Here is a 27,372-nt window from a genome sequence, read left to right as displayed (position 1 = left end):
GGTGAACAGAGGAGGGGTGGAGGAAGGCTGTGACTAAAGCATGTCACTCAGAGAGGACTGAGCGTTGTGTGGATCTCACTTGATATTTTCACCAGGCAGCGTTGAGGACAGGACGTAGGAAAAGTGCTCACAGGAAGAGTGCTAGTTGTGTGGAGCTGGCAAAGACACACAGGAATACAAAGATTCCAAAGTGCAAGGACGACTCTTTCAGCTCTACTAGTTCAGTCAAAAGAGCGACAGAGGAAAGAGAGATGTCAAGTGCAATTTTGAGACGAAACTCCAGCAAGCAAGGCTTGCAGAACCTCCTCAGGTAAGTCTTTGAATGAGATGTAATTTAATACCATAGTAGGGATTCATGTTTACAGTAAAGCTTAACAGAGTGTAACAGGCACAGTGTTTGAGAAATCATGTGATCTTTGTTTAATAGTCTTTATTCTGTATGAAAGGTCAAGTTTTGTCAGTATGGGTCTGAGATGGGGATTCTAAACCTTGTGCTACTACTTATTTCATGTTTTTTACCTAGTCAGTTTATTTTCTGAAGATATGATCAGATAGCAACACAATAGTTACGTAGACCACTCCTTCAGGAAAATCATTTCACCTTCAGCCCTTCGTATTAATCTTAGATAGGTCACTATCAATGCTGATAAAGACATTTGTTGAGACTTGCTGAGAGAGTTTGTTGTTTTTTCAGGAGATGGTGTGGAGTTGTAGACATGGGAGGGTAAGGTCAGTATTTGATAGGTGCAAAGGTCCTCTTGGCTAAAGTGACCACATGACCTTTGCCTGGGGTGACAAAAGATGGAAAGGCTGTGTCTCTGAAATGGGGCTTCCAGAGGTTCTGGGGCTTGTGTGGAGTTTTAAGATTCCTCAGTTGGACTTTGAGCTTTACTTTTGAGCTTACTCTTACTCTATACATGCAACAAGTTCTTTTTTTTTTTTTTTAACCAAACTCAGTGGATATAAATAACATAGATTTGGTCCTACATACAGTGCCTTGAACATTTCCACACTTTGGGGTTTTACAGCAGTAGGGGTGAATACTTCAATCAGAACTTTCATTTTTTTATTTACAAATTATTTTGCAAAATATATTAACTTTCACTTCAATGTTATGAGCTATTTTTTAGAATCATGACATATAATCCCAATTAACTCCATTTCAGTTCCAGGTCACAACTCTACAAAATGTGGAAAAAATTCATCGGAGATGAAATGTTATGCAATACACTGTAGATTTAAGTGATCCTTCACTTATCACATAACCTACATAACTCACCATACTTAAAGACCAAAGCATCACAGTCAGCATAGACTCATTCTTGGACAAATTTGCATGAATATGCATGACTTAGTTTATACGAAATGTTATTCATACACTTTTTTACAACTATGCAATAAAATCCAACATCTCCCTAAACCTGATCTCATTTTTACATGTGATCAGGATCAACACAGTATCTCGAGAACAAGTTGAGAACAAATGAGTAACTCCATGCATCAAGCCTGTGTTTTGGGAGAGAACAGTGCTTTAAGCTCAGCAGGCCTCTCACTGTATTCATATCTGCAGAAACAGGGCTTTGGGAGGATCAGGTGTACTTTGTCAAAGGCATTTCATGAGGTATACACAGGTTGCATTGTAGAGGGTGGATTCTTTTCCCAGGGCTTTTACAGGGCTGCCAAAACAGTCCTTTCTCATTGCTGACATGTAGGATTTGCACTCAAATGCTCAGCATTCATCTTTTTTATTACTGTATAGGTTGGACGACACACACCGGACATGATACTAATGATGCATTCATGCAATGCTTTTGATGTTGTGCATACACTTCACAGACGTTTAAGAACCATTTCCTTGCATGCTTTTCCCTCCCTAAGTGTGTAAATAAGCAGATGAGAAAAAGTGTGATTCATAATAGCCCAGTGTAAAGCAATCTATTCATCTACACATACAGACATTCTGCTGTAGAAACCCTGGTATATATTTCAGTATTTCACTGTCTTGAGTTAGACATGGAAGGCAATAGATCAAATGTAATCTGGATGATGTAGTGGTAGAATGCATAAGTGCTTGGTCATGCTGTATGCTTATCAAATGAAAGCGCAGAGTATACAGAGATGGATTATTATGACCTCTCAGATTCTGGTAGGAAGGAATTGCTCTTGCTTAAAGGAAAACAACTGCAGCTGTTAGCAAAAGTCTTCCAAGCAGCCTTAAAATTTGTGGGCTCTGTTGCATTTACTACCACCGCACAAATGGAAACAAGGAAGTACGTCATAAAATAAAGCAGATAAGGAAGAAATAGAGCAAACCTGTGGCTCAAAGGTAGATAAAAAACTGTTCCCGAGCTCAAGGCCCATCAATAAGTGACATGGGTATTTGCCAGAGGGGGCATATGATGAATCACAGTGATCTGGAATGAATCAGTGTAGTTAGAATCCCTTGTCGGTCTGCACTGGATTTACAGAGTGTTCACAGCAAAACATGCAGGTGGTAGCTACGTATGATAGTTGTCCCAATAATGTGGTATCCATGGAAATTTTGAGAACAGTTTTGAGCTGATATGATCATAGTTATGGTTTTTAATAATGAGACAACCTAGAGAGATTCATATATGGACTGAAAGCTCAACGTGCTCACTGATCCACATGAACAGACTTTCTCATTGTGGGTCCAGCCATGACCAAGCTGATCCCTGGCGTGTATGCTGCCCTCACTTCTGTTTACGATACTGTGATAAGAACTGCAGGAATGCGGAGGGGAACGTGGGGGGATAGGTGTTTGTGTTAAAGGGGCAATAAACTCTCTGCCATCACCCTGGCAGGATGGTTTTACCAAAGTTGAAGGTAAACATTCCTGGCCTTTTTTTACACTGGGCATTATTTAGCTTTTCTTGTAGAACTTTTTTGGAATACCAGTGACATAACCTATACTAAATATTATGCTAAATACAAAACCCATTCAGTTCCTGGGCTTCAGCAGACCCCCTATGCAGCTAGACAAGTGGAGCCTGTAGATTTCCAGACTCCAGGCAAGACAAATGGGCTGTGCACAGTTTGTTCACCGTTGGTGTCTGGACACTCAGACATAACACGCTGACTGGCGTCTCTGGATGTCAAAGGACAGAGCCCTCACTCCTTCACTATTTACATTACTCAAAGAAGGTTGAGTCCTTTGTTGCTAGTGGAAGATGGGTAAATAAAGATAGGACTATGTTTTTGGAAAATACCATTTACCTTCGGAGAGATATAGTCTATCTGTCATAGCTGTCTTTTTTCCACTGTTTTAATTACAAGCTTCTAGATGAAATAATTAGTGTGAGTTTCTGCAACGGGATTTTCCACAAATGCTAAATTGGTGCTCTGGATTTCCACAGGCTACTTTTCATACATGGGGGTCTTGTGTGAGCAGTTTGTTGAGTCTGTACTCTACACTGTCAGCAGGGAGACATTCAGCTGGTCTGGGTCAATAACTCTCCTTTACTCTCAAAATATGACTCACTATGATGACATCATCTGGCTGAGCTGCTTACCCAATCAATGCCCCAAATTTTGTGCACTCACTGATTTTTCTTTTTTCTGAAAACAAAGGCAAAAGAGAAAGAAAACCTTAAGCAATTTCTGTGGAGGGTGTGTTTTCTCAGTTTTCTAAAAAAAAAAAAAAAAAAGATGGCTTAACTAAGCTATTGTGTTTTGTTAATCTGTTTTTCAGGTACGTTGATTGTTGCTCCATCTCAAAGCTGCTTACACAGAGAAAAAATCTGAAAAGTTATTTATCATTAGGCATAATCCTGGTTGTCATTCAGATCGGTTTTAGACTGTTGCTAAACACCACGTGAGACCACATGTGCTGTAAATACAAGTATGTTAAACCCAACCAAATGAACTCAAATGAACTTAAAACCCTCAGAAATGTTTCTGCACTATGAAGAAAGTAGAGGATTGTCTGACACATTTTTCAAGCATTAAATCAAAGTAAATACAGCATGCGTTCTTAAATTGTGCATTGTGAAGGAACTATAGCACTGTGACTTTTAAGAGGGTTCTAAATTTCCTGCCTGTTTTGGGTTAGCAGCCATCTTTCTTATTGTTGGTTATTTTTCTTTTCTTGAAGGCAGCTTGCTGGATTCACATTCCCAATGTGATAGCAGAATGAAATTCAGGCATATCCATTGTATTGCTTTATGGTACATAATGTCTTCATTTTCTGAAAGCATCATATAACTTAATGACTGAAAACATCATGCGAGCCTAATATTAAAACTAAAAAATAATCTGAACATACAATCATGTTCTAGTTTCATATTGATCACAATAGTATAAACAGTCACTATTATTATTTCCAAAACATACGGTAATGACACCTTTTATTCTTAAACCTGACTTCCACCTAACACAAAAGACTGACCAATCTGGCTGCGCAGCCAGTGACTCATTGTGTTCTGCTACAGGTTAAGGCTTGTTCTGGTGTGAATTAACAAATGCAATAATAGCCAAGTGAAAGCTAATGCTTGCACCCATTAACAACCCCCAACCCCGTCCCTTTTCCCAATCCATTCTGCCTCTGGGCTTATATGCATTAGACTTGGGAAGCTGAATAAACAGTGTTGAGAATGGTAAGATACTTTGAGGAAAGCCAGATTCTTGTTTTTTCTTTCTCTATAGTAAGTAGTGAGAAATAGACAAATACAAATAGTAAAAAGTATTCTGGTCTTTTTTTAGGATGCTTAATGAGCAAGGACACTGTAGCCAATGACTGGGTAAGGGCTTTACTTAAATGAAAAGGTTTGTTTTTTATTGTGCAGAAAGGAATGAAATAATAGAGCAATCTGTGAACCTGTGGTTACTAGACAAATCACAGCAAAATGAATGACCTAATCTCCGTCATGACGTCATGCACAAGACCTGTGCCAGGAAACAAATAATAAGAGAGCATAAAAGTTTTGGTTGATTGCCACATGCAATAAAAGTTTTGGTTTAACTTTTGATCATTGCCACATGCATTTTATTTTTCAATGAACATTTGAAACTTGCTTTTATTCATCCTTCCACCCCTGATTGTAATCATTGAATTAACATTTTAGAAACTCTGCATTAAGCTACAGTAAGCTTCTTTGTGTTTATTATGTGACTTACAAATATGCCTGCATGAAATATAAGAGAATGAAAGAAGAAGGGTTTTGCTGCACCACTCCATCTGGTTTGTAACCCTTTTACCCCTTCCCCTCACTTCCCAGGCTACTTTCTCTTCCTGTGAGAATGCCTGAGGACTTGTGTTGGCTTGGTCAGACATGTTGTAGTGCTCAGAAAGACAGGGACTAGAATGAATGTCTCTTTACAGCATAATAGCTAATTCAAGAATGTGAAACGGGTAGTAGCTCCATCCCTCATTCCCCATATGATCATTTATGGACCTCCCTTGTAATACATGGTCTTAAGACATGCCATAAAAGCCACTGCAGCAGATTGCGACTCTAGTGGTAAGAAGGTCTGGTATGCATTAATGGCCTATTAGTGACCTATATACACTCTTAAGTGATTCAGAAGCCAGATTGGTGTTTATTGTAATACGACACCCAGGCACCCAGATGGAAGCTATTTGACAAGTCCCTCAACACTGTCCCAAAGGGGAATGGGATAATCTCTTACCACAGAAGAAGAGCAGAAACGTTTCTCTGGTATACTGAGTAGCATCACTTTTTAAATGCATTATTTAAGAATTTACTCAAATAATCAACATTATGACCTGTTGCACAAAGCATTCTGGTTTAGTGTAAACTTTCTTCCCTTCACCACAACCACAAACATGTATACACACGTGCATGTGCATGCCCAGGCACAATGGATGTGTGTGGCATGAATGTGCGTGTATTTACAGGCTATATAAACACAAGGATACATCAACATATTTAGTGTTTTCCTATGTGTGGGATGTCTTTGCTTAGTCATGGCTGTTGCTTGACCCTGACACAGATGTTCCATTGGCTTATTCTCTCCACCGAGGATGTAACAGGCTATTGTTTAGAGAATCTTCCAAAAAAGCTGTGAATGATCCAGAGTGTCACTGGGTGCCATGCGGCTTTGGGCTGAGGGTTGTTTCTCATTTGTAACGCAGTAAAAAATAATGACTCATTATTGGTTGGTGATACGCAAAAGCAATTGTGAATATGTACAATGATGAAATTTCTATGTCCTGTTTCCCACAGAGTGACGGCTCAGCGCAGTATTGAGGATGCGGAAGAGATTGAGAGGGAGCGACGACGCCGGGCCCGAGAGGCTCTCAGAAAGGATCACAGTATCACCGGATCAGCCGGATCTCCTCTGGACAGCTCTGGACCCACTGAGGAGAGTCTGTAAGTCTGATAGTCGAAGGTGTTTTACTCATATTTTTTAGCTTTCTCCCCTTCTTTCTAATTTCTTTTACTACATGGAGCCACAGCTACCCTTTCATTACTACCTAAGCAGTGAAGAATGTATAGTATGGCAAAGCTTGATAGTGGGCTCCATGGCTGTCCTACATTTTGCACAGCTTACAGTTTTTATCAGAACAGAATAATTATAGCCTGTCTTGTTCGTAGCTTTCAGACATGCAAAGAGAGAAGCAGATTTTTTCTTCCAAGATTTTAAGTGAAAAACATGTTGTTTGAGAGCACCCCGCAATTATGGGCTGATCATAGAAGAATCTTGGCTATGAGCTTTTGAGCAGTTTTGAGCACTTTCTTTGGGGACCATCATACTGTTATGCATCTTGTTTAAAAATTATATAATACGATTTTATGCAGTATATACCTATGCTTTGCTAGGAATAAATTATCTTACAAATAACCAGCAACCAGCAGTTTTTTTAAGATCTCTCATCTCTCAACCATAACAGTGCAGACAAAAGTCTTCAGTGGATAGCCATACCCGGTCCCCTGTTGGTAGGGATGTCAGGTGTCTCAGTGAGATGATGGTTAGTGAATTCCTTCTGTTATTAAACAGATTGTTCTAAATGTCTGTGGTCCTCCTTCCAAGCCCTTTCACTTTTCTGAAATGACCACAGGGTGCATATGTACTCATGGAAGGTAGTGATTTGTTATAGTTCACGAACAATACAGCCCTGAGCAGTGATGGTTGCATCCATTCTTACGGCAAAGTCTTCTGTTATGGCTCACAGACAGAGGAATGCAAGTGCAGGTCAAGCGTTATTAAAAGTGAGCAAGACAAAAGGACTAGGCAATACTTGTAAACAGTAAGCTTGCAGGTCAGGCAATGCTCTAACGGGCATAACTTGGACAAAACCCAACAGGCAAAGGAATTAGAGTCAAAACTAGAAATATAGGATTGCAAAACAAGCAAAACAATGTCTCAGTAACATCACAGACATGAATGCTGGAGCAAGACTTTAGAAAATAAGGGTGAATAGTCTGGAGTATATAAAGGGTAGGTCTATGTACTCATCGAGAACAAGTGTGTGTGATTAGTCCGGAGACTGCGAGCAAGGATAAGTTGTGTGAGAGTTTGCTGGTCAATCATATGATATGATATGACATGGCAGTTGGCTGAGAATCATGGGTACTGTAGCTCGAGTGATGGAAAGTTGGATCATTAATGGGCAAAGATGCTGAGACATTGTGCTGAGAAAGATGCCTCTGATGTAGAAAAGATGTGAGACATTTCTGCTGTATGTTGGGGTTTAGTCTTTTAGTTTTAATTGAGTATGACTTGAAAAAAAATCTTTGTGGTATTAAAACTACTTAACCCTTGATGCTGTTTGTCAGAATCAATAAGACGTCCCATCCTTCTCTATGCTGATGAAACATGATAGACCATATCAATCTTCAAACCTAGAATTCCAAAGTGTGTTGTTTTGTTTGTTGGATTGAATGCTCCTAAGGCTGAGGCTTTGATTTGACTTTAGTTATAATCTCCATTCTCTATAAAATGCAACTTTAGACTGTGAGCTATCTTGCTGTCATTTCAGGTGTTGTCATATCAGGTGTATAGTCATATCAGGTGTGACATATGACGTCTGTTACTGGTGTCTGCTTGCCTGTGGCAAAAGAACCAGAGCAACAACAAAACCACATAAAAACCTCAATCACACCTCAAACATCTGCTTCCTCGGATTGTGTTTGAAGTCAAACACTGGTGTTAATAGATGGAGTGAATGACGTCAGGGTGTAGTTTTATGTCTGGATATTTGTAGCTATACTGCTGCAGGTCTTTGGGCTCCATATGTTGCTTTGGCACATGGAGTCTGTTCATGCTTCGCTGGATGTTAACTTGAGCACATCTCTCATAAAGTGATTATGGCCATTTTCTTGTTACCATTGTGAAAATGTAACACCTCCCTAATGCCACCTAAATTTAATGGTTTCAGATGTGTTGTGCAATGTCAGAATAAAACAGCTGAGAGTCTATATGATTGCTCAGCTGTTATAAAAATTCTCAGATTTCACAAATTTTCACAGATGTTCTGTTATCCAGAGCCAGAAAAGCAAAAACCGCCATTTTAGTGCCAAAATTGTGTCTTTGAGATGTGAATTGATCAAGTATGCCCACATTTTGAGATTATAAGACAATGATAAGAGGGCTGAGAGAGTGGGTAAAAATGAAACCAAGAAACCAAAGAGGTTGTATAATTAGAGTTAGAAAGTACAAATTTCTGAAGAATATAAATATTGTGGAGGTCAAAGGGCTAGCCACATAAAGCCTGAGCTTATTATTTAATTAATAATATTAAAGCATCCTATTAAATAACAACAAACATTATGTTGTTACTACAATAAAACTAATAGCAAATATATGTAGTTATGAGAGTAAAGAATGCATGTCTGTACCCAACAATGGGTCCTGGGAGTTTATAAGTTGAAGTTTTTGACCTCTTTTTGTGTGTGCAGCTTTGAGAGTGAACTGAAACCCAGTGGCTCTGGTACACTGGAAGAGGATGAAGGTTTCAGTGACTGGACTCAGAGGCTGGAGAGGGGCAGACGGATCAGGCAAGAAGAAAATGACCCTAGAGAGGAGGACTTGGAGGTGGAAAGAACCATGAATGGAGGAAGCAGAAGAGAGGAGATTAGCTCCACTGTACTAAATCTACAGCATAAGGGACAAGGCGAAGTGGAAGAAGTGGTGGACTACATGCCAGGGAGGAAGAGCAGTGAGAAGTGCATGTTGTTTGGAGATAAGACAGGTAGCCTTAGGGCCAGAGAGACACCAGAATGGAAGGAAGAATTAATCAGAGTTAACATGAGACAAGAGGAGGAGCCAAGGCCTCATGTGGAGGATAAGGTAAGAGCTGACGTGGTATGATTGTCTAAATCAGTTTTTATATTTGTAAATCTAACAGAGAAAAGAAATCTTTATTATATTTTTGTCTTGGCTAAATTATCAGGTGAAAGAAGTGAGAAAAGAAGTGAAGGTCTCATATACATCTAAAGTCTTCCTGCAGCAAGATAGAACACCCAGCACCAACAGTGAGGATCCTGCTGGAGAGGAAGTGACATCACATCTGCTCAAAACTAGAAAGACTACAAGGTGTGTTTTATGTTATTGAAAGAATATTATTATCTAGAACAATGTTTAATGCTCTGTATACAATATTTATAGAGTTATTTATATTTTATAGAAAATCCAGGTACTGCTCAGTGGTTCTTTGGAAGGTTAAGAGTGCTAGCTTTCTAAGAAGAACCTTTCATGAAAACTCACTGTGGTTGATGCGCCACACAAACTGAATAAAAATTGTGTGTAATTGTTTATATAGTGAAGTTTTCTGTGAGGAGAAGTCTACTAACATTTTTTGTAAGGCGTCTCCAGTGTTAGGGCTTTGTAACAGTCAGCAGTAAGGTTGTTACTTCAAGTTTTCCGAAAGTGTTCAGGACAGAGGGCTTTGTGGCATTTTTTGTCTTATTAACTTCAAAAGAGAGGAAAAAAAAGAGGGTCCTGAGAGAACAACTGTTTCAGCTGTTATAATGTAAGTGATTACAGGAACAAACTTTTTCTCACTGATGTTTCACAACATTAAATGTAACTATAAATGAATAAAATGGACAAATTGATGGTGTGTCATTCTTTAATAAATAAAATATTGTAATTGTTGGCTAACTGCTGTGGTATAGGACGAATGAAAGATTTTTGGAACATGCTGAAAATAATAAGCTTATGTCTTGCACTGGGCCACATGACACCACCCGTTATATCCTATAACATCCCATTGTGTTTTAATCCTTATTTAATATAGGAGTTTGTCGTTTGTTAATGTTAACTAATGCAGTAAATGATGTTAGTTATGGAAACTTTAAAGCATTACCAATCTATGCCTAAATGATTAAGAGCCATATTACGTCATTATTAACTGGCTAAGAACTTTTTTCTAAAGGAATCTGTGTGAATTCCCTGGATGAGCTAAATAAAAAAAAGCTGATGCTGTGTTGTCAGACATGGCCTCTTGCCAGGGAACTTCCAAAACAGCCTGCTGTGACTGATATTTCATGACCCTTCTTCCCCATGTTCTCCTCCAGCAGGATCGTAGGTCAGGGCTTAGAGTCAAGGGAACAGGCAGGGGCCAGTCTGGAGACAGAGCAGAAGTTGGAGAAGTTTCGGCGGAGCCACCAGGAAAAGGAGAGCCAGGAGCTGGAACAGCTTCGCCAGCGGCAAGCTGAGGCTGAGGTGGAGCTGGAGGAGCTCAAGAAGAGGAGAGAGGAACGCAGAAGAGTGCGTGAGGAGGAGGAGCGCAGGAAGGAAGAGGAAGAGCAGCAGCGTCTGGCAAAGGAGGAGGTGACAGAAAAGAAAAGCACACACAAATACAATCTCTGTTAATATATTCATGACATTTTATACCGTATAATGAGAGCAGTGTGTGTGGTTGATAATAATAAATTGTGTGGAATGGATCACAGGAGGAAAAGAAGCAGATGAAGGAGGATATTGAGAGGAGAAGGATGGAGGCAGCTGAAAGGAGGATGAAGAGCCTGAATATGTCCTCCCCAGATGGGGATGAGTCATTCAACCCTCTCAGTCCAAAGAGCCCCACTTTCAAGGTAAATAACAAAGCAGTACTGTAGGTAGTCCAGACTTTGACTATTTATATGCATTGTAAATTCAACTTGATGAAATGGAATTGATTAAAAGATCTGTTTTTCCAGATGATAGATTCCATTTAAATTTGTAAGTTGCATGTGTGTGAGATGATGTGTGTCCTACGTTTTTCCTGAGTGCTTTACCAAATTTTTTACACTTTATTGGATACACATAAAGTGCATGTACACTCTTATAAAAAAGGTTCAATCTTAAAGGCGTCTTTGATCTGTCCCTCTGGTGGAACCCATAAAGCTTCCATGTAGAAGCCTACTGAAGAACATTTCTCTTTTAGAAAAGGGTTTTCCCTTAAGAAAAGAGTTTCCCCTTTTGGAAAACTATTAACCATCCAAAGAACCTTTGAGGAACCGTTTTTTTCTAAGAGAGTATGCTAAGAGATGTGTTGTGGTAACATGCATTATGCTTCTATGTGTAAGTTTGTATTGCTGTTCATGCTGTGCTCTCTGTGTGTTTTATTGTACAAGACACCCTGATATCACTAGCACACATCACAATTCACCTTATACTGTGTGGCCTTTCTTCAGTTTGTTCAGTTTATATATATATTTATATATATATATATATATATATATATATATATATATATATATATATATATATATATATATATATTGTATATTACGTTAATCTTAGTCTTATGTTGCTGTGTGTGAATGTACCTTTATTATGCTGCTATATGTGCCTCTTTGCTGTTTTTGTACCACTGCATGCATCTATCAAATTTCCATAATCTATAAATTTACTGTTTTAAAATGTACACTTATTACTATTGCTTTCTGAAAAGATTTTCATAAGGAAACTAAATCTCAAGCCAAATTACATTCCAAAAAAATGACAAATGTGTGGTGGCCTGGGAAAACCCTTCATATGGAGAATTTTTTAAAAATTTTATGCTACGGAGCATGACATGCAGGTAAAATATATATATATATATATATATATATATATATATATATATATATATATATATATATATACATTGGCCACAAATTTTCCACAACTTTTTAGTATGTGAGCGTGTTTTATTAATTTGTTCCCTCATTTTAGGTAAATGTGCTCGAGGGAATGAATTAATAAAACGTGGCCGCTATATATCTTTTTACCTGCATGTCATGTGCAGAGCTCCGTATTATACTAATACTTTATGTACAGTTTTTCTTGAACTACGTTTTTTTACCAAGAAAAGGTCTAGCATTTTAAAGTCTGGTTAGCATTTTAAAGTCTGGTAAGATACACAGATTGTTTAAAAGCAACTGCTATTTATTGATTTAATTTGCATTTAACATGTACTAAATACAAAAATCTTTATCAATCGTTTATCAAAGATTATAAGTTTAGGGTGAAAAACCAGTACTAACTTTGACCATAAGCATCATCCTTGTCATTTTTCTACTCTAATTTCCTGACGCAAATGCCAGTCACAGCATTTGATGAACTGGAGCCTCATCATAGATCTTGATTCAAATGATCACTGTCCTCTTTTACATCAGCACTAAAACAATTACTGATGAATTCCATGACTTTTGTTCTGTTGGTGATTGATACTAAAGCATTCAAACTTCATCTGCTGCCATCTCTACAGTGTAATTGGACAAATTAATAATTTGACAGCTGTTTTATTTAGACTGTTTACAAACAGAATCTATTAGGCTCATATCCATTTCAGTGTTGCATGTAACCAACAACCTGATCAAAGCAATTTAAAGATCTTTAAGATGATTTTTTTTAGTGTTACAGCTAAAAATTTTTTAGTTTAGTTTAATTTATGTAATTTATGTAGTCCCCGTAGTTCTGTGTTGTTCTGTGTTGTCTTATGTGGCACCTTGGTCCTGGAGAAACGTTGTTTCGTTTCACTGTGTACTTGTATATGGCTGAAATGACAATAAACTCCACTTGACTTGACTTGACTTGACTTGACTTGACTTGAAAAAAAAGGTTTGCTTCTTAAATTGGCTACTTATTTACAGAAACATAACAGAAATTTTATGAAAAAAAAAAGGTTAATGAAAACATTTCTATATTGAAAATAAACAAACAACATTTTGGTCAAAATTGTATGTTATTTTTGGCTGTTTGCCAGAATTCATCCTAAGTAACATCCAATGGGTTTTTCCAGGTCATCACACAAATATGCATGTTTCCTCTCTGTTGGTTTACAAGTTCTATCTGTACTGTGGGTTGGTGGTTAGCTGGTGTTTCTGATGTTTCAAGTCTGTGGTCCTGAGCTTCCTTCTGCTTGCATGTGCAATTTCAGAGAGAGCACGAAGAGAGATTGACAGCTGAAAGTACATGCTCGGTGAGTTGGGGATCAAAAAGCCAGCAGGTTCGACAGCAACACAAGGGTTTCTTTTGTGGGGTTGAAATGAGAGTGACTGAGCATGCACACTGACAGTTTGTTTGCTTTAAAGTACAGGAGCAGGGAAAGAAATATGTAGGGCCTAAATCTTTTTCCACCTGATTATTCATGTTTATGCTCAGCTCACATGCTCATAGCTGATTCTTTCTAGTAAAGACAAAAAATAATGTACCAAAAGCTCATAAATATAAGAACTATAGCTAATTCTTGCAGGTTGGCTCCAGTAAAGGGCAGCTAGATCTTCATTCTCAAGTTTCTCTTGAGAATGAGAATGAGAGGGGAAAATAATGGAATGGAATGTTCATACCACCAGCCATTGCATTATAATGCGTTCCTTTTTCATTTTTTACAGATCATGGACAGAACAGAGTCCTTGAATCGGTCCTTAAAGAAAAGGTGAGTTTATCTGGCCTTGTCAGTCACCACAAAGCATGTCCAACTCACATATTTACATGGTGCCAAAATATTCTTGGTGCCTAAACCCAGTCTTGGGTTGACTATAAATAACACAAGACCAAAAGTAAGGCATTTGAGCTAAATGACTAACGTCTAAAAGTAAACATTGACATAGGTGCTTGGGTGCCTTAGGTCACCTTCATATGCTGTTAGTTCATCACCTTTGTTAGCAGTGATTTATGGGTCGGCTAACATGGTCCAGATGTGGAAAATGTGTGTCTTTCCTCTGATGGCTTGTGAGATATTGTGGTAGACTCAGACCAGGCTCCATGCAGTCTGAGGCCGAAACCTATCAGTATTCACAACTCTCAGAAATGTAGTCAGCGAGTTATTAAGAGCAAAGTGTCCACTTTTGGGCTACAAAAGTGATTGAATACAAGAAACAGATGGGAGATGGAGGCAGAGGTCCTAATGGCTTATGTGTCACAATATGTGTGCTGGACTTCAGCATTAATACTTATTATTCAGAATATGATTATCTGCTAGTATTTTGTTGATAGTATCAAAAAAGATGACACAGTAGTACATGTCACTATGTGATTGGCTAAAACACTATGACAGCAAAAGGTAAGCCGAAGTATATGTGTTAAGTTATACTGTCTGCCTGCTGGCAGAATGACAATGCTTTCCATATATGCCGGGTTTCCTCCACAAGACAACTCAGTGCTAAGATTTGTGGACTGCATTTGTCATGGGAAAGCATTGCGTCATCTCTAAAGGAGCTAGTTAATCACCTGCTTGTATCACTAATGACTAACACATGTCTCCCACATACTCACTGATTTAATATCTTATACACATGAAGTGACTGGCATGTGAATAATACAGTGTAAAAACTTTCCAGGCAGTTTTGAATGTTCACCTTTTTCCCCACAGACGTGTATTGTTCAAACTTGTGGCAGAAAAATAGAAAAGTCTAGCATCTTGCACATGTGTATGCATGCTAACCCAAACATATTTTTAGAGATTTTGGTTGGCCAGTGTCAGCAGAAAAGCACCTCGCAGTCAACAATAACAGCATGCTATAGACAGATAGATCCCCTTTGAAATGATAATGAGTGAATAGTAGCTACAATATCTGATTTCACTGTGGGGACATTTCACAAAACTGGAGAAAAAGAAATACTCCACCTGGGATAATAATTCCTCCTATTCCTATCTGGGCTCCTGGCCAGATGATGAGGTGAGGTTTAAAGCTTTTACGTGCCATGTAGTTGTTGACTTGCCCCGACCAAGTGTCTTTGTTTTGGAAACAGCAACAGCTTTAAGAAGACTCAGCCACCGCTACTCCTGTCTAAGATCGATGACAAACTGGAGCAGTACACTCATGCTGTGGAGGTGAGTTGTCATTCCCTTACTGTCACACTCAAATCCCATTTTTAAGAATTTTGATCCCATTTTACCATTAAAGAGTTTGATCCCCATTCTGCACTAAGAAATCTGATCCCAGTTTAGCATAGTCCAGCTTTAAGAAGTCTGATCATAGTTTGGGATTAAGTACATTGATCCCAGTTAATCATTAAGAAGTCTGATCAGAGTCCAGCAGTAAGAAGTCTATCTCAGTCCAGCATTAAGAAATCTGATCCTAGTTTAGCATTAATAAGTCCAACCTCAGGTCACCATTAAGTCTAATCTCCATCAGCAATAAGAAGTCTGATCTAAGCACAACATTAAAAAGTCAGATCATATTTTTGTATTAAGGAGTCTGATCCTAGAGCAGCATTAAGAGGTCTGATCATAGTTTGGTATTAAAGAGTCAGAGCCCAGTTAAGCATTAAGAAGTCTGATCAAAATTCTAAATGTTCAGCGTTTATAATTTTCACTCACAAGCTCTATCATAATGCTTTCATTTTAAATGCCAGGTGTTGTATAATAGATTAAATCAAGTGAGCACCTAGTATTCTTTGGAAGCACCTTGCCATCACCTGGCTGGCAGTCAATTTAAGATTGATGGAAATTCATGGCAAAAATGTGTTTGTCTGGTCGTAAGAGGGGCTTTGGGCTGTGTACTATAGCATGCTGTCTGAAGACAAACAGCCACAAGATGTTCTGAGGTGAATTTTGGATGAAGACACATGTATGTTGGGAATGGGAAGGAATAAGTTAAAAAAAAGGTAAAAATAAGTTAAATCCTTATTAGTGTATGGTAACAGGATGTTATGTTTTTTTGGTCTGTAGAGCTTGTCAAAAGAAGCAAAGCCGCCCAAGTCAGCTGCACTGGACATGCCCAGTGTTCCTGAACCAGTGGTTGCCAAAAAGAACCTGTTTGAGGCAGGAGAGGCCTGGAACCAGGGCGCATCCAAAGGAACTCCATCAAAGGTCTTAAAAACAACCATAATCCCTAAAATATACATAGCAATGCAGAAAAAAGTTTACTCAAGAGATGAAGACTTATACAGAATGGTGTCATTATAGTGAAAGCTTTCTCCAACCACGCCTGTTTCTCTAGGGCTATACGAGTAACACACTACAGTCATAGGCTTTATTTCAACACAATTTTGAGCAATACTGTGACAGAAATAATTGACAGCTGAAAAAAAATGTTTGTTTGTTTTCTATGCAGTGATTCTCATCCTGTCATGTTCTTAGTGGTGATTTAGCAAATGATCTCAGTGTGTATGATGACTCAAAATGACAAGTTGATATCAAAGATGATTCAGATTCCACTAATTGAAGTCATATTGTAACAAGGGTGGCACAGTAAGTAGTGTTGCTGCCTCACAGCTTCAGGGTCCCTGGTGTGATCTTCAGCTCGGGTTATTGCCTGTGCAAAGTTTTGTATGCTTGCGTGGGTTCTCTGGTTTCCCCCCATTGTCCAAAAACATGCAGGTAGGCAGATTGCCTACACTGAAGATGAATGAATGAATACTGAATACAAGTAAAAAAGTGAAAGCAACTTGTCATATGAGGAAGGAAATATATGACTGGCAGGAAAAAAGCTACATTTATAAACCCAAAAATATCCAATTAGAAGGACAAAGGGACAGAACATGGATTTATGCAAATTTGGTATCCTCCTGCAATATTCTTGACACAATATTTCCTTCTGGGTTATTTCCTTGAGTTTGAGACTTTTGAGATGAACTTCTACAGACTTATTGTGTGTTGTGTGTGTTTTAGGACACTGATGGACTGAAGGTAGGTGTGGCTGATCTGATCACTCAGTGGGTAAAAGGAAGCCCAGAGGGCGGCAACAGATACGCACAGTCCAGACCATGTGTAAGTGTCTGCTGACTAGGCTTCTAGTCATATCACTCCATTGCTGATGTAGACAGTACTTGTAAATACAATGAACTCTCTGTATGGAGTTTAAATACAGAATATATATCTATGCACCTCTTTGTCTGCATTGCAAAAAATGACATTTTAGCAAGTGAAAATCTACAACTGATATTTGCTGTTATAAGATTACAATAAACCAATATAAGATTATAAGATTATTAAACATATTTCTAGACATCTTTACAGATTTCAAGCTTTAAATGTTCTTATTCTATTGGCAGATAATTTTGCTTCTTTCGAGAAATAAGTGCTTAAAATTAGCAAAATTATCTTCCAACATTTAGAAATTAGTAAAAAAAAAAAAATCTATGTTTAGTAATCTTATATTTGGTTTCTTGTAATCTTATAATATGAAGTACTAGATAAATTTACTATAGTCAAGATATTTTAACTTGCTCAGATGTCATTTTTTGCAGTGCATGCAAGAATACATCAAGATCTCTTTATCTTTTCTGCTTCTAGTTTCTGTTTTCTGCTTCTTTGATCTGCCTCCTTATTTTTCCCTCTTAAGGTAAAATAGACTAGCATTTCTTCTCTTTCTCTCTGGTCTGAAAAGCTTATTTGGGGCAAATGTTTAACAACTGACTTTGTATTTGTTGTAATCCCTCTTAACACTGCCCTCTGGCGGTGTGCTACAATTATTTAATTGTTAGTTTGTAAAGCATTTTTTTGGTTTGGTTTGATTTGTTTTTCTTGAGAAAGGTCTCCATGGTTGTTCTGTGCTTCTTCTCAGGATGTTAAAGCAGGAGATGTGCTCCAGAAGAAGAACATGTGGGAGATCATAGGCGAAGGATCAGCAACTGGGCGGTCAGGACAAGCAGGGAAGGTAAATTATGAATTTGCTTGCTATACTCTTACATCTATTCTCACCTTCATATTGTTTGGATTTACAAGTGGTGTTCATATATTTTTTTAAATTCTTAGGGCACCTCTTCTGGCAAACGCTACAAGTTTGTTGTGACCGGCCATGGCAAATATGAGAAGATTTCCATTGATGATGACCATTACAGTGACTATCCAAATGGAAAATCAAGTAAGGAATAAGGAATCTTTGCATTATATTATTGCGTTGTATAATATTGGCATATGTAGGTTTACAATGAATATTACTCTTCAAAACAGCCTGATACTTACTTTTTTCTTCAACTGCACATATGCAGAAACCTAACTAAGAATATATTATAACCAAGTATATCCATGCCCAATCTTCTCCAAATGAGCAATTTTTATTACAAAAAATATAAAACATTTAATCTAGCACCTTAAAATGCAAAGTATTATACATATCACATTTCACTGCCATACAGAGAATGTGTACCCATTCTGATTTTTAATGACAGACAGACAAACAGACAGACAGACAAATACACACACACACACACACACACACACACACACACACACACACATACACACACACAAGAAAAGGGCAAAGTATAAAACATATGCCATGGATAGTTCACTGCTAATTTTAACATAACTGTAGTCGGAACTATCAAAACCAAATATTTTAGCCATGCAGTATACACTCTTGCATCATGTAACCATTTTTCCAGTGTAAGCTGCCTGTCACACTTTAGTCATATACAGCTTCATGTAGACCTGCTCTGGTCATCATTTTCATATAAGATCTGTGGTATATTCAGGCTGTTTTTCTTACTCTCTTTTCCATTCACACTTTCCTTTATTTCCAAGTCTCTATTATCTCTCAGTTGCCCTCATTCCACCTATCCAGCCAACTACAACTTTCAAACACCCTGTAAATACTGTTCCTTCACTGAACATACAGTCAGACCTTTGTCTCACAGGCATCGCTATACAAAGCAAAAATAATAGAAGAAAAGAGAAAGAGAAAAGAAAAGTTTGAAAAGCACCATTTTGAGTACACTAAATGTGACACACAATCACCAGCCTCTTTATTAAGAACATCTGTACACTTGCTCATTCCTGCAATTACCCAATCTGCCAATCATGTGCCAGCAGTGTGTTGCATAAAATCATCCAGATACAAGTCAAGAGCATCAGTTAATGTTTACATCAAACATCAGAATGGGGGAAAAAGTGTTATCTCAGTGACTTTGACCGTGGCATGGCTGTTGGTGCCAGACAGGCTGGTTTGAGTATTTCAGAAACTGCTGATCACCTGAGTTTTTCACACACAACAGTCGCTAGTGTTTAGATTTCAAACAAAAAACCTCCAGTAAGCAGCAGTTCCATGAGCAGAAATGGCTTGTTGGTGAGAGAGGTCAGAACAGAGCAGAAAAGCATTTCAGAAAGCGCAACACTTTGAACCTTGAGGTGGATGGGCCTCAACAGCAAGAAGACCACATCGGGTCCACTGCTGTTAGGCAAGAACTGGAATCTGAGGCCTCACTGGGCACTGAAACGCTTTTGATTTTATGCATTGTGCTGTGGACATATGATTGGCTGATTGGATAACTGCATGAGACAGCAGGTGTACAGGTGTTCCTAATACAGTGGGCAGTGACTGTAGTGTATTTTTAAACTACATGTGAATGCTTCAGAGATAAATTGAACATTCCATGATGCCTATAATTTAAATTTACACTCTACATTTATGCCATAAAATCTCTCCCTCCATTCTAAAACTTCTTTTGAGTTTCATAACTTAGTAAGTAGATTATTATAATGTTGTGTAAGTACCTCATGTCATTCAGGCATTTCAGAATGACACTAGAGACAATTTATAAAATAAAGAATCTCTGAACACTCAATCGTTTCAGGTTTTTTTTTTTTTTTTTTTTTTTTTTTTTTTACCACATCTTGTATCTCTGTCATAATATTATGACATGAGTGAGGTAAAACCATATGCTTTTCCCACAATTCCTGTGTAATTCATACAAACACATTACAATCACTTTCTTACTTAATTTCAACTTTAAGATAGTTGAATTGTGATAAATAGAACTGTACACAGTTACTGAAAAAAATACAGTATCATTGGCCATTCCATTACTTAACACCTAGACATTAGTAGTTTTTGAAGTAGAGAACCCTTTGGCTGTTCTGTTAAAGTCTTTCGGTTCTTCATCTTTATTTTTGCGGCCTATGAGACCCATCTCAAACACTGTTGCAATCTTTGTCACTGGTCGTGAAGCTGCCTCTTTCAGTCTCCTGGCATCAAATCGAGGACTGTAAAGGAGAACTGGAAGGCGATGTGCAAATGCAGGAATTTCTTTCGGTTTATCTGATGTAGCCTCTTCTTTCTTTTGCTCATCAGTTTTGTTGGTTTCAATCTGTTGCATGATACTCTCTTTGGTTGAAAACATTTGGAAGAGGATAGCATCCCACATTTTTGCAGCCCTTGGGGCATCGTTACTCTCTTTTTCACTAGTCTTATCTGTTTCTTTGCCTTGGGTTTCCTGCTCACTTGTTTTCTGAGCAGTTCCATCAAGGGCATCTTTCTTCAGTTCTGGCTCAGAAACAGGAAACTTGGGTTCCTCTACCTCCACCACCATGTGTTTCTTGAGACGAGACCAGCCACTGAGTTTTGACTTGCCTTTTGGTTTCTGAAAGGCCTTTAGGATAGGCTCTGTAGTTGGGAGGATGCTGTCCTCCTCATTTTCGACTGCAGGCTTAGCATCTTTTGGTATGCTCTCTTTTGGTGTTGATAAAATATCTTCACCAGGTTTAACTTTGTCCTTCTGGTCATCCTTTGGCTTGACCAGAGGCTTATCTTCTGTTGTTTCAGTCACAGGCATTTCAGGAGCCTTTGTTGGAGGGGCAGATAAAGATTTTTGTTCTTTAATCCTCTCCAGTAAAGACATACGAGGCTCTGGTGTCTTCTGTGACATTGCGCTTATTTTTGTTGGCTTTGAGCTTTTATCTGCATTTTGGTCAGGTTTTACAGCTTTTACAGCTTTTACAGATGGTGGTGTTGACTGAGTTTCAGGTTTAGTAGTTTCCTTTAAAGATACAGATGGCACTGTCTTTGGTTTAGATATGCCATATGTCGGAGTCCTAACTCTTTGTGTAACAGGAATAGTGGTCACTGTCACGAGAGCCTCTGAAGGTGGTGTGTCAACTTTAGATACAACAATAGTTGGAATTTTAACTCCAGGAACTCCAGTGGTTTCTTCCTTTGTTTCCATTCTCTCTGATGTAGATCGCTCCAGTTTTAGCTCTGCTTCTACTATTGGCATTTTCGCCTCTGAGACTTCAGCAATTGGGGCAACAGGAGTTCCATTTTCAATAGCAGCAGTAATGGATGGTGACACTTTATCCACAGGTGTCTTGGGACTCTCTGGCTTCTCTTTCAAAGCAGGTACATGTGTTTCCTGTTCTTGAGATTTATATTCTACAGTGGCCGGTGATAGAGATCTAGTGATACCAAATGCAGGTGTATAACTTTGTATTCCCCCATAAGCAACATATTCAGCTGGGGTTAAACCATAATATTTTGATTTGGATTTTGATGTTGGTGTTCTTGGCCTTTGACCTGCAAATGGAGGTACAGTTGGTTTTTGATACCCCAGTAAGGGTTTAACAGGTTCAGAAAACTGAGAGTTTGGTGATTTGGGACTTTGATGTTCAACTATAGGAGTTAGAGGTTTAGGACCTTCATGTACACTGGTCTTTGAGCTTTGGGATTCAGTGGTCTGTGTAGTCTTTGAAGCATCTTGTACTGTGACCTTTGGCTTTGACAACTCAGTTTCTCTGGGCTTTTCAGAAGACAGTCTAGCTTCTGAAGTTTCAGATGGTTTGATATGGACCTCACCATTTTGTATGGATTCTGAAAGATTATTTTGCTTTGGTTTCTCAGTTTCTTGAGGAATTTCATCGCTTGGCCCAACTAAACTTGAAGTTGGTGTTTTGGATCTTCTGCCCTCCATATACACAGGACAGACAGCAAATAAAAGTGGGTTGGGTCTTGAAATTTCTAAAACAGGTGTCCTAGCAGGTGAAACATGATATGACGGTGTCTTTGGCCGCCCTGATGGAGTTTTTGATGGTGAAAGATCAAATGTTGGTGTCCTTGTTCTTGTCAGCGTTCTGCCCCTTCTTGTCTCAGTCATAACTGTTACATCACTTTTTATCTCAGATGTTGGTGTAGTATCTCTCTTAACCTCTAAAAATGGAGTAGTCACAGTCTTTATTTCAGAAATTGGGGTTGTGTCACTTATCATTTCAGTTGTAGGTGTTACACCCCTTTTAATTTCAGTTGTAGGTGTTACACCCCTTTTAATTTCAGTTGTAGGTGTTACATCCCTTTTAATTTCAGTTGTAGGTGTTACATCCCTTTTAATTTCAGTTGTAGGTGTTACATCCCTTTTAATTTCAGTTATAGGTGTTACACTCCTTTTAATTTCAGTTATAGGTGTTACACTCCTTTTAATTTCAGTTATAGGTGTTACACTCCTCTTAATTTCAGTTGTAGGTGTTACATCCCTTTTAATTTCAGTTATAGGTGCTACACCACTTTTAATTTCAGATGTAGGTGTTATGACCCTTTTGATTTCTCTAGTTGGTGTTTTATCTCTCTTTAATTCTGAGGTTGGTGTGACAATCCTTCTAACTTCAAATGTTGGTGTCGGAGCTCGCAGCACCTCAGAAATCGGTGTTCTACTCCTTTGCATTGTTGGTGAAGATGTATATTGAGAAGTTTTTAATGTTGCTGTCTGAGAAGTGTAATTTGTAATTTGGGGAACATCAAACATAGGTTTTGAGGTTGGCTGAGGACTTGCAGCTTTAGAGATGATAAAAGTGGGTGTAGCCAGCACATTATTTGTTTGCTTTGCTGATACAAAAACTGGTATTGTAGCAGTAGGCTGGATTATCTCAGTTGTGGTAGTTACAGATGTAACAGTTATAGATGTTGCTGTATAGGAAGTAACTAATGGTGCACCAGCAGGAGTGGGAGGAGTTGTGTATGAAAATAGTGTCGCTGAATGGTGTGGTGTAACATAGGGCTGTGGGGAGAACCTTGCTGGTGTGATGTATGAACTGCTGCCCTGATGAGGGTAAGGGGATGGTGAATGCTGATACAGTGGCCTGATGTTGAACCGTGGGTGCAGTGTACCTCCATAGATTGGTGTTTCTGGTGTCTTGGGTGGGGTTGAGTGGTCACTGTACTCCAGGTCAGGACTAGCCTCAGTTACTGGAGAGAGGCATGAGCGGAAAGGGGCTGGTGTCTGGGAAGCCTGGGCAGCAGTTTTTTTCTTGGCACTTTTCTTAAGTAACTTCTGGAGCCGGACATTTTCCTTTCCAGGTTTAGGAAGTAGGGGGGGTGGGTACTGCTGGGAAAGCAGGCCTGCTTGGGCAACGTTGCGGATATTTACAGCCATAAAAAATGTCGGCCCCCTGGAGCAAAAAGGAAAAACATATTAGTGTATATAGTTTAGTGTGCAAGTGCATATACCCCATGTGGTTTGAATTGAAATAAGAAAAATGCCTCTATTATAAAATTAACCTTCAAAGATAGAATTCCATAACGCAAGAAATTAAATGAGTGTATCCTGAAAAAAGGTAATAATCCAAAACATAAAATAAAATACACTGAGTATTTTAAATATAATTCAAAAGTATTTTGAATATAAATTTTGCCATGATCCTCTCAGTTTCCAGATCTGATTTGAAAAATACAGTGTATGACAAGTGACTTATAACAGATGTGAGGGTGAATATGCAAGGGAGTGTGCTACATGGGCCTCTGAATATTACAACAGAAAGGATCCAAAAGCTGTTCAGAGACTCACTGGAGACAGTTACTTTATAAAAGCATACTGCTGGCATACAAGAAAATATTGAAATTGAATTCAGAGCGGGAAATGCAACCTCCTGAACTAATATAATTTATTTCATTATTAATATCTTAACATACACTATTTAGCTGTGAAAAACAAATATTTTGTTGCTATAAATTACAATACCTTTTCTTTTCTGTCCCAAGTATATTAATAATTAGATGCCTTTTATGTTCTATACTGCTAAATGGAAAAATATATCATGAAATTTATTTCTAAATGTGTAAAATGCCTATTAACAATGTGGTGTGTTGAGATGACCTATGACTAACATTTAATTTTTGTTTGTTTTTTAGGGGACCTGTGCCACGATGACTTGTAAACGCCTGTTGCATACGTCCAAGTTATGGTGATTTGGATGCTTTACAAGGACCCTTTGTTTATTGCAGGGTTTACATTCACATGCATAAATAACTTTCATTCATTAAGATACATGTCTAGCAGCAGATTTTAGTATAGGGTGGGTCTTGTTGATTTTATCATTTGCATCACATATATAGCTATATTACTGTGTCATGAAGCACATGATGTTTACATCACTTTCTCACCAGTCCTTGTTTAAAATGTATCCACACATGTTTCCAGACCACAAATCAGATTCTAAAGTATACTGTTTTCTTGGTATGGTTATGTATATGTAAATAGGATGTTAGAAGAAATAAAAAGATCATTGTTATATTTTGGAGTTAGACCCAACCCCAGATATTGCGGATGGACTATGGTTTGGAGCCAAACAGTAAAGTTGGGCTTTTTGAAGTTTGTTTTATGTATAAAATAAATACTAAAAAATAGAGATAGGTTCAAGCCTTTCTCCAGTAAGCGACACTGGTATATGGGGTCCAGTTCGTCACTGAGCATATTCAACTATGGTTAAGAAATCTCCTTCGTTTAAACCTGAACACTGGAGTTAATCCACTTTACTATATTTATGAAAAACATTTCATTTCAATGATGATCATTTTCACCACTAGTCTGCTCCATGCAGTATCACAACATAAAAGATTTCCCTGTTTTTCTTTAAAATATATATTTTGATTGTTCTACCAATGAAACCCTTTTCTATTGTACTAGTATTTTGTTTAATAAATTTGACCTTTTTATTAATAAATTCCTTCTTGTGTGCTGTTTTATTATTGGTCACTAAGCAATTGGTAATGTAATAGACTGTAGTAGCCTAGACATGTGTTATTCATTCTGTTCAGTTTTATATGAGGTTAATCACATTCGGATGATGATTACACCAAGCAGCTGTTTTTGCAATAGGAAGGAGACCAGTACGGTTTATGACAGCCACCTCTTCTGACACAGCACCACACCCCTCTCAAATGCTGGAGAGTTCCTTGGCCTAATTTTAGGAGGCATAGGCGAGGGAGAGCTATCTGTTCCCTGTCACATTTTCACCCCAATATATAAAATAATGCCTCAGTACTGTTTTCACAACATGGGGCAGCTACAGATCAGGACGCAGATTGGTTTAATGTTGGGTGTATTATAAATCACAGTCAGCTGACACTTAATCACCTTCCATACAATGTATCTGACAGCAGTAGCTGTCTATCAACATATGTGACAGACAGCCACTGCTGCCCAGTTCAGATAAGTTGTATAGAGTTAGCTGACAGGATCTGCGGTAAAACCGACTTCTTTTGTAGTGAGAAATCCCTCTGTTTAGTTACCAGTCAGTGTTTAGTTTAATTGAATCCTGCAGGCTATGCCTAGACAGACTTTACTTTTATTTCTGCTCTTTCCTAATAAATAAGCAAAACAATTTTTTAAATGTATTTTATGACTTTTTAATTTCAAAGTCGCCTGAAACAAACTTGACTCATTTTATCCTACCATTGTCTAATTGTTTAAATCTTATTTAACTATGAAAAAATGAAGTAAAATTTCCTTTTTAAATTGTGGAAATATTACTGAAAGTATCCTATAGGGCAGGGTGGTCATAAGAGTTCCTCAGAGCCCCACTCCCACAGAAACTGAACCTGTCGCTTGACACATGACACATGAGAAGGGGTCATCCTTTTAAGGCACTAGAGGCTTAGCCAATTTGAAGTAACTCCAACACATGTTCAAAAGAGGAAAGTGTAAGAATAGTCAGGCAGTAGATTCAGGCCTTGCATAAGTATTTCTTCTTAGCACCTTTGAGCAAAAAAAAACAAAAACAAAAACAAAAAAACAGGTAAACACACACCTGCAAGCAAATAAGAAATGCACAAAAATAACTTACCAAGACAGATAACAGATAACAGATGGCTCACTTCAGAAAGAGTCCCCTTTAACAAACAGAAACAGATTCACTTGGAGAAAACATGTAAACAACTTCCAGCTTACGGCAACCTCATTTAAATAATAATTTCTAATCTTTTGGCATCTGGTTTGTGTGACCTCTGAATACTTCTGAATACTGAATGTCATCTAATCAGCATCTGCTGTTATTCATTACAATACAGTAGTCCATCATCAAAAATATCACAATCTTTCAACAATAGGTTAATGCAGCATGATACAATACATCTAATCTAAGCGACTGGCCACAACACCCACAACACCTGCTCCTGAACCACAGCACCACCCTGTGCGGTGACTTTAACACCTCGACATGCACTTCTCCAAACAAGAAAAATGTGAAACTTATTTGGGTTGATTTTACCTGTGTTTCTGCTGGTTAGGGGCGACTGGCTGCTGCCTGCTTCTCCCAGCCTAGAGTATCAGAACAAGAGGCTCATGTTAAGCTCAACTATCGTCCCTTCCTCCAAAATGGAAGGCACCAGCTCCATAGCAGTCCAAAAATAAAACCTGAACCCTTTACTTAGAATGTGCATGGAGTGGCGATGTGGCGCAGAGGGACCATCCGCATGGCAGGAGGTGGCCAGAGCACCTTACATACAACCCCCACCACCCCACCTGCCTCAAGTCACCCAAGTCCACACAGGGAGCCTCAGTGACTGTAAAAATGCTGCCCTCTGCTGGCCAAATGATTAATGTTGAACCCCATGGCTGTAAACTTGACAGCAAAAGTAGGGTGTGGAAAGACTATGATGCCACCAAGCAGGCGTACTTACGAAATTTACATACTTACATTAAGAGACACTTCATTAACCTTACGTCATCAGGACACTAAAAAAGTCATGTGGGATATGTTGCCATAGCAAAATTACTTTATGTTAACATAAATTTTTCATGCTTTATTTTCAGAAATTCATTCAAATTGTTCATGGCAAAAGAAATATTATCATTTTTATTATTATTATTATTGTTATTATTATTATTGTTGTTGTTGATGAATATATATATATATATATATATATATATATATATATATATATATATATATATATATATATATAAACATTTAATTTCATTATTTTTGAAGGCATCTTTGCTCTAAAGCATTTCTTTGCATGTGACAGACCTTCGCACAGTACAGTAAAC

The 27,372-nt window shown here is 38.1% G+C and overlaps 2 protein-coding genes across 5 annotated transcripts; one reads left to right on the top strand and one right to left on the bottom strand.

The window, feature by feature from the left end:
• lsp1a (lymphocyte specific protein 1 a) lies at positions 1-25,048 on the top strand. Of its 3 annotated transcripts, none has more exons than XM_026919139.3 (14): positions 1-310; positions 6,207-6,353; positions 8,883-9,273; positions 9,377-9,519; positions 10,506-10,758; positions 10,881-11,021; positions 13,334-13,375; positions 13,788-13,831; positions 15,148-15,229; positions 16,070-16,210; positions 17,012-17,110; positions 17,907-17,999; positions 18,098-18,206; positions 24,234-25,048. In XM_026919139.3, the coding sequence occupies exons 1-14, from the start codon at positions 252-254 to the stop codon at positions 24,257-24,259; spliced, it is 1,770 nt and encodes a 589-aa protein (XP_026774940.3). In that variant the 5' UTR covers positions 1-251; the 3' UTR covers positions 24,260-25,048. The 3 variants fall into 3 exon arrangements, with proteins under 3 accessions (XP_026774940.3, XP_026774938.3, XP_026774941.3); XM_026919137.3 differs by having other exon boundaries at positions 2-310; positions 10,503-10,758; XM_026919140.3 differs by lacking the exon at positions 13,334-13,375 and having other exon boundaries at positions 2-310; positions 10,503-10,758.
• Positions 18,381-26,777, bottom strand: prr33 (proline rich 33). Of its 2 annotated transcripts, XM_053237073.1 has the most exons (4): positions 26,591-26,772; positions 26,168-26,213; positions 23,214-23,494; positions 18,381-22,262 (listed from the first exon to the last, which is right to left on the bottom strand). In XM_053237073.1, the coding sequence occupies exons 3-4, from the start codon at positions 23,476-23,478 to the stop codon at positions 20,158-20,160; spliced, it is 2,370 nt and encodes a 789-aa protein (XP_053093048.1). In that variant the 5' UTR covers positions 23,479-23,494; positions 26,168-26,213; positions 26,591-26,772; the 3' UTR covers positions 18,381-20,157. The 2 variants fall into 2 exon arrangements, with proteins under 2 accessions (XP_053093048.1, XP_026774937.3); XM_026919136.3 differs by having other exon boundaries at positions 18,381-23,494; positions 26,591-26,777.
• Between the last annotated feature and the right edge of the window lie 595 nt (positions 26,778-27,372).

Source organism: Pangasianodon hypophthalmus, chromosome 9, assembly GCF_027358585.1.
Source record: "Pangasianodon hypophthalmus isolate fPanHyp1 chromosome 9, fPanHyp1.pri, whole genome shotgun sequence".
Classification (NCBI taxonomy): domain Eukaryota; kingdom Metazoa; phylum Chordata; class Actinopteri; order Siluriformes; family Pangasiidae; genus Pangasianodon; species Pangasianodon hypophthalmus.
Note: the sequence above shows the minus strand (reverse complement) of the source record. Positions and strands in the feature narration are given on the sequence as shown.

Coding starts and splice junctions, on each gene's coding strand:
- lsp1a (XM_026919137.3), top strand. CDS start 252: ATGTCAAGTGCAATTTTGAGACGAAACTCCAGCAAGCAAGGCTTGCAG. Junction 6,354..8,882: donor GGACCCACTGAGGAGAGTCT/GTAAGTCTGATA, acceptor TTGTGTGTGCAG/CTTTGAGAGTGAACTGAAAC. Junction 10,759..10,880: donor AGCGTCTGGCAAAGGAGGAG/GTGACAGAAAAG, acceptor AATGGATCACAG/GAGGAAAAGAAGCAGATGAA.
- prr33 (XM_026919136.3), bottom strand. CDS start 23,478: ATGGCTGTAAATATCCGCAACGTTGCCCAAGCAGGCCTGCTTTCCCAG.